Source organism: Palaemon carinicauda, chromosome 7, assembly GCF_036898095.1.
Source record: "Palaemon carinicauda isolate YSFRI2023 chromosome 7, ASM3689809v2, whole genome shotgun sequence".
Classification (NCBI taxonomy): Eukaryota; Metazoa; Arthropoda; class Malacostraca; order Decapoda; family Palaemonidae; genus Palaemon; species Palaemon carinicauda.
The window spans coordinates 89327327-89335035 of record NC_090731.1 but is presented as its reverse complement, the minus strand read 5'-3'; the positions used below and the strand labels follow the sequence as shown (position 1 = coordinate 89335035).

Genomic DNA, 7709 nt, shown 5'->3' with positions numbered 1-7709 from the left:
AGTAGCAATAGTCAGTCCCGGTAATAGCACAGCAAATCACAAGTTTCTTTACAGAATATTCATCCAGAGGATTCTTTATAAAAACAATGTTTCTAATTTGATATCCAGCGATTCTTACTACAATATTTATTTGAGCACCGAGAGACAAATTACAGCCAAGATCATCTGTTGTGATGGTATTGCTGCTGTTTCAGATGAATACGTGTTCGGTGATAGGTGTGAATGAGGTTATTCCAATTTGCGCTATTATACTCTCTCTCTCTCTCTCTCTCTCTCTCTCTCTCTCTCTCTCTGTTGCATGTCATTGGTGTTAAAGTACCACGTCTTGCGTATTTTTCTATATATTTAGTATCAAACTTAATGATATTTACCTGTCTCCGTAAGATGTGCTTTTGCTCCTCAACATGAATTTTAAATTTCAATATAAAAAGCACTCACATTCAGCCATTCCTTAGCAAGGTGTGTGTACTTGAAGCACCGAATTCTATTTTGAAATGGAATGTCCGGCGAGACGTGAATTGACCCTGACGCCATTGCCCCTGAGAAATCTGCCTGGGCGCGCGAGTGCGCTTGCTGGTAGCCCGAATAAGCCGAAGGCTGTGTGTGGCATTCGACTACATGACGTTATTGACCCTTGCGGTATTTGGACATGTTCGGCGTCCAAGGTACCCAGTATTGTGTCTCCGCCATTGGACGGGGGAAAGAAGCTTCTCATTCTCTTCTTTGGGTTCTCAAAGGAAGACTTGAAATATGTGAGAGACGATTTCTCAGTCGAAGAAACTGGGATTAACAAATTATCTCTATGAAGCAAAAACAACAACGATGATTTAATTCTTATGTCATGGACGAGGATGAATTAATGGGGTTAGACAAAAAGAATGTAAAGATTTAAAAGAATGAGTGATTGGGATACCTTACTTAGAATAATGATGTCAATCTTGACTGCCATTGTGGCGTAACAGAAAATGACTAGGATAATTAAAGTATTGGGAGAACATTTTAGTTTTTACTTTACTTTCCTTACCTGGTACTCGATGATCATTTTACGTTTGAAGCTATAATTTTGACTAATTATCTATATTTATAACTTACAGAAATAAGAGGAACCTGGTGCATTTTTTTTACAGTTTCCTCTCTCTCTCTCTCTCTCTCTCTCTCTCTCTCTCTCTCTCTCTGGACTTTAGTAGATAGTACTTATTCATTGCGTTCCATTCCTTACCGATGCTTCTTAGCTTTGCGTATATTGGAGATAAATACACTTTCACAAAGTTCTACGATGTTCTAGACTCCAACCATTTCGCCGCTCGATCGACGTGAAAGACGAGGGAAGTAAACAAACGCGTAATGGTTTGTGGGATCAGAGAGCATTTCAGATCATCGTTTATATTTCAGATGAGTAAAGAATGTTTTTTATCTATTTAATTCTGGATGGCCGAAGGAGCTCAGGGTTGCTGAAAAAAAAATTAGACTTTAGGTCAGGAAGTCCATATTGGGCGAGTAAAAAAGGGGATAAAAAGGTGTTCTCCAACCAGGGTCAAGTGCCATTTGAAACAGCTTAAAGTTCAAGGTGGGGATGATTAGACTTATAATATCCTTGTTCACCCCTCAACCGTCCCAATGATATGGCCTACTTTGCCAGGGCATGTCAGTTGTTTCAGTAGAAATGTGAACAAAACTGGTGGTGTGTACATGTGGTGAGTGTAACAGACGAATTTGTATCCGTAGAACTGTTGTTAGCCTGTAAGGAATCTCTCTCTCTCTCTCTCTCTCTCTCTCTCTCTCTCTCTCTCTCTCTCTGGGTTGTTAAATTACGAAAATAGATGAAACCCAACTTTTCCTATAAATGTTATTCGATAATTTCACGGATTTGTACAACTTGCCGTTGATATTGTTTAGTAACAACTTGACCCTGTTACAAAGAAGTCACTGCGTTTGTGACTGTGTAACTCGGTATAGTAATGATCCTTGCTTGTGCTCAAGTGTATGATTGATGCCGTTTATTTCATAGGCATGACATTTCAATGGATATTTGAAAAGAAAACCGTATTCCGGATGACTGCAGATTTGTTATATATATATATATATATATATATATATATATATATATATATATATATATATATATATATATATATATATGTGTGTGAGTGTGTGTGTGTATGTGAGTGCAGTCAACACGTGACCTCGCATGGCATAATCTTAGTTGAGAAAGGTTGACAAGTAACGTGAGATGTGAAAGTTGTCTCAAAATAACTGACGTAATGGGTGTGTTCCAAAGAGACCAATTGCGAACTGTCAGCCACGTGCGATTTTGAAACAAAATTCCGCCTTTATTTGTGTGTAAAATTCAGTGGCCTGGATTATTCTCTCTCTCTCTCTCTCTCTCTCTCTCTCTCTCTCTCTCTCTCTCTCTCTCTCTCTCTCTCTCTCTCTCTCGTATCCTGCATTTATCAGGCCATTCTTTTACTTCTTAGGGAAAGTATATAAATAAAATTTACGTTTATATGTATGCTGTGCATCAGCTTTTTAGCGGACACGCATATATATATATATATATATATATATATATATATATATATATATATATATATATATATATATATATATATATCCAGTGCCCTGATTGCCACAAGAACTAAACTCGTATAGAGAGCTCTTTGGCCCAAATAACTCTTATGGAAGAGTAATTGGACATTAGCCACAAGACTTCAGCCAAAACTAGTCCGCTTTTCGCTGCTTCAGTGAACAAGAGAGATATTTCGAAATCGTGCTCATCATAAATTTGTGTCTTGTTGATATATCACTTTGTATTTTTGATTAGCCTTTTCAGTGTTCGTATTCCTCATTCTGAATGACATTGCTATGCATTCATGTCAAGTCCTTTGAGGCACCGCAAGATGAGAGCGTAGGCGGGCCGTCGTAGCCCAGGGGAGCTGCATGACCCACATGTAACGGTTAAGCAGGAGCGGTAGACTCACTTTCATCTGAAGATGGCAAGGTCACCACCATCGCCTTCCTCTTCCTTCCCCTTCTCCATTAACTACTTTCCTGTATGCGTGACCTGGCTGGGCCTTCCCATAGAGCATTCGCGTCCGCCGTAGTCCTCTCCCCTTCTCCGGTGCGTCTAGCTCTAGGTCTAACTCTTAGAGGAATATCTAACACCGTCTTTCGAGGCTTGAGCGACTGACGAACACTTATTCATCGGAGTTTCGGTTTTATTTACACAATTTATGACTATGCTTCAAACTTTTCAGCTTCTTCAAAGATTTATAGTGATATCTCCTCAAGTATACTGTAGAGGTTGCGGTAATCATGGGTGATCTCCCTGTAACGATGTATGTTTTCTTTTTATGTGCTGTGCATTAAGTCACATTGGAGTCTTAATGAATACTTTTCACATCCTTTTAATTTGACCGCTTTCGATCAAATATGAAGAAAATTGTCTATAAACTGTTTTCATTTTGACTAACGTTATTCATGAAAATAATATATCTACACACACACACACACACACACACACACACACACACACATATATATATATATATATATATATATATATATATATATATTGTATGTATGTGAGTGAGTGAGTGAGTGAGTGAGTGAGTGTGTGTGTGCGTTGGTGGGTGTGTGGATGTAACACATATTCAATTGTATATTTGTCTAAGTCTTAGAAGAATGTATCAGGGATGAGTCCCACAAGATGAAAATCTCAAAATACTCTTATAGTTACGCCCCATTTTACCTGCTTTCCAGAACAAAATAAATCTCACCTATAGAATATACCTGTGTAAATATGTGTAGCTGGTTTTATCACGAAAGAATTCATATATTTTACTTTATTCTTGTCTATAACTAACTTAATTTTCGTTGTCCGTTTCAGCCACCATGATGGACGTATCTGGTCTTCGCTCTCGTTTGGCTGCCCACGGCCAGGAGCATTTGTTGCAGTTCTGGGATGTGCTCACCGAGGGCCAGAAGAAAGCTCTCTTCACTGAACTTAATGAGTAAGAATCTTTTTGTGCTCGCAGTTCCTTATACAAGGATAGACTCATGGGTGTGTTGTTTGTACACACATACACACTCATATATATATATATATATATATATATATATATATATATATATATATATATATATATATATATATATATAGATAGATAGATATGTATTGTTATAATTTTTTTATATAGACTTTGTCTATTGAAGCACAAGATCAAGTTTAAATCGTATTATTGGATGAACTCCTCTTTATAGAAAGTTGGTTCAGGTATTGAATGCAAATGAGGAAAATTGTTTGCATATAACCTGTGCAAGGCAATTTATCTATTTATATAATTTATTTTCATTCAGTCTATTTTTTTTTCTATAGATATGAAAAGGAACCTAATATTAGTAACGATCCCTTTTTGTTTCATTTCATCCTCGCCACCTCTTGGTGCACTCGCACCTTAAATATCCGCCATGATTAATATTATCTTTCCATTATTAATACTTAAAGCTCTCGTCCCTTTGTCTTATTGGCGTGAATATTTCCTTCTCTTTTTAATTTTTGTATCATCACTAATAGATTTTCCTTCATCTCATTTAACATCATATGTGCATTGTGATCATAATAATATAATTTGACGTTTCATATCCGTCAGTCGCCTTTCCCATGTGTTTTCATCTATTGTAGTTTATATTACTTTTCCTTCTATTGTTATAGGTGATCGCATTGCTCTTCAAAACCATTCTCACAATTCCTCTTTTCTAGTAATTGTCGCTACTTCTTTTTAGTTTTCCCTGGTCATAAACATCATTTTCCTTTAATCTGTAAACATCACTTGTTACCTCAACGTCAGCTGCTTCGTTTTACCTTTCCCTCGCCAACTGTTCTAAAGATTTTACGACTGTTCTATTTCCCCGTGCGAAGAACCTGTATATCTTTAGCGACATGTATTTAATATTTGGTTTGTTTCTTAGTGTCTTTCCTCACGAGCAGTATTAACATCATAATGACTTTACCTCTTTCTAGCAGGATCAACATTAATTTATTTTCGTGGGTCAGCATTATCGCGAAGTTACCTTTTATCGTGATTACTTTTAAGTGATTCGTTATCATAATTACATTTTTTTTCTGAATTTGCCTTCTTGATTACCTTTCTTCGTTTGCAGCAATTTTTTTTCCTAGTGTCAAAGTCAAATCCCACATTTTACCATCCGTGTTAACATCTTAGTTTTGAAAATGAAATGTGCCATGTTTTATATACTAAAGATATATAATAATATACGGTATGTATAAAGAAGAAAAGTGTTGAAAGGATAATGTGACAGGATTAAATTCCAATAGATTTGATATATTTTATTATAGAAAACAGATTTATCAACATTAAATAAATCCTTTAACATGACCGGTTTCCATTGCTCTGGCCAAAGTGTTTACCCTCCATTTGAGATTTCTTTGATTTCGGTTGAATAAGAGAACTTTCAAAATAGGATACCGATGCCAGAATATTTACCTGAAGTCAAGTTGCATTCCAGTTTACCGTTTTCATTATCAGCACAATTTAACTTTTCGTCCTCTTTAACCTTTTCTTTACGGTTATAGCTGCCTTATGTACTTTTACCCAACCGCTATTAATAATGCCTGTTTTGTGAGCTTCTGGTTTAACTTCCATTCTAATATGCAGGTATTTTTGTCATTTTTTTTTTTACATTTATCCCATCTCCTTTATTACATTCCTGTTCATCTCCCTTTTCAGACTAATCGGGGCTTTTATTTTATTATTTTTCTCTTATTTTCAAGTCTTACCAGTAATGTCTTTCTACCGTTTGATTGCATTTTTACCTGCGTTTTTGATAAATCGGTACATTTCTTTCAATAGGTTGTTTAAATCCTTGAGAATTTATAAATTATTTTCATTCTTAGCATCGTCCATGGTTTATTTTTAACCGTAGTCCCCTTTCTCATTAAATTACCGAATTTTTCACAATTTTTATCATATTCCACATTTCCTTTATTTATTTTATTTGAACTTTATTGCCTTAGCTTATTACCATCTTTACTTCCTCGTCTTTTCATTTGCATTGTCTGTCTACTCCCTTTGATAGGGTCATTTTCTTCCGGGACTTTTCCTATGCCTTTGTCCCTCCTTTTTATTGTCATCTTTTTTGTTATTGTTTTCCTTTCTGTTCATCATTTTCATAGAATGACCTTAATGTCTTCATTGATGCCTAAGTTCATCCTGCTATGGAAATCCAATGCCTCATAATAAAATATCGCCATTATTCCTGATTATCTTGGTTTCTCTTATGTCGGCAGTTACACCTCCCCGTTCATTCTCCGTGTTCTTCTTTTATTTTATTCACCATCATGTTATCTCTTTTTATAAAGAGTTTCTGCAGGCAACCATTTGCTTTTATTTAACCATTTCAAAAGTGGAATTCTGGCCCTTATCGTTTGACAGTGTTGTCTTTTCCTTAATCTTTCTGTTAACATCAGTGTTATCTTTCATATCTCTTGTTGAGAGGTCGTAATATTGCAGCTGTTTGGTTTGCTCACTTATTGCATTACTTCTCATGAATATTTTGCAACTTGTTGCTGCCTTAATGGTAGTCTTTCTTTTGAACCTCCGACACTATGAACCTTTCATTCTCTGTCAGCATTGCTCATTTTTTCATTAACTCTGTTATCGTCACCATTTTTCATTTACTCTCTGTCATCTATTACAAGTTTTTATTTTATTCTATGTCATTTGTAACTAGTTTCTCACTTGCGTTGTGTCAACTATTAACCAGTTTTGATTTACGGTATCATTCATAACTAGTTTTTCTTTGCAGGTGGCACTCATAGTCGGTTTTCAGGCTCTGTTGTTGTTGGAAATATTAATTTCTCTGTCATCCATAACCAGTTTTTCAATGGCACTTTGTGAGAATTTCAACTTTTCATTTACCTATTTGTCCTCTTTATCAGTTCATTTCAACTCAGGTGTTTTGAGTCGCATCCTGTCATATGAGCTAATTGATAGCCTATCAAATTTATGCACTGCTGACTACTTGATGTTAATTTAAAATTTCCTATAAATGAAATTATGAAGTATATATTTACCGAATATTTTTTGCAGCTTTTTTAAACTTCTCTGCACCATTCCGCTTTGGTAGACTTTTCACATCTTTTCTTGTGATTTTATTCTTCTTGCGTTTTCGCGCACCCTTTAATTATTAGCTTTAACTGCCATTTCGCATATATACATACACACACACACACACACACACATATATATATATATATATATATATATATATATATATATATATATATATATATATATATTATATGCGTATGTATATATGCGAAATGGCAGTTAAATATATATATATATATATATATATATATATATATATATATATATATATACAGTATATATATACAGTATATATACATACATATATATATATATATATATCTATATATATATATATATAGATATATATATATATATATATATATATATATATATATATATATATAAGCAACACTTAATCCATATCTTTATTACACTGTAAATATTTGTTATGATTTTTATCATCTTTCGTAGTCATCATCACTTTCTGCATCTTTTTATTTGAATTCCTCAGTGTTTCATAATCTCAGTTCCTTCTGTTACTATAGTGCATCACCCTTTTTCTGAGCCTTTTTTCGTTGCTGTCAGTTAATGGTTATT

The 7709-nt window shown here is 34.6% G+C and overlaps 1 protein-coding gene across 10 annotated transcripts in view; it reads left to right on the top strand.

The window, feature by feature from the left end:
- mmy (UDP-N-acetylglucosamine pyrophosphorylase mmy) overlaps positions 1 to 7709 on the top strand; it is a 188820-nt gene that overhangs the window by 159537 nt on the left and 21574 nt on the right. For all 10 annotated transcript variants that reach the window (XM_068376766.1, XM_068376764.1, XM_068376765.1 and 7 more), the window contains one exon: positions 3887 to 4010. In XM_068376766.1, coding sequence (XP_068232867.1) covers positions 3892 to 4010 — 119 coding nt within the window. In that variant the 5' untranslated portion in view covers positions 3887 to 3891. The remainder of the gene's footprint in view (positions 1 to 3886; positions 4011 to 7709) is intronic.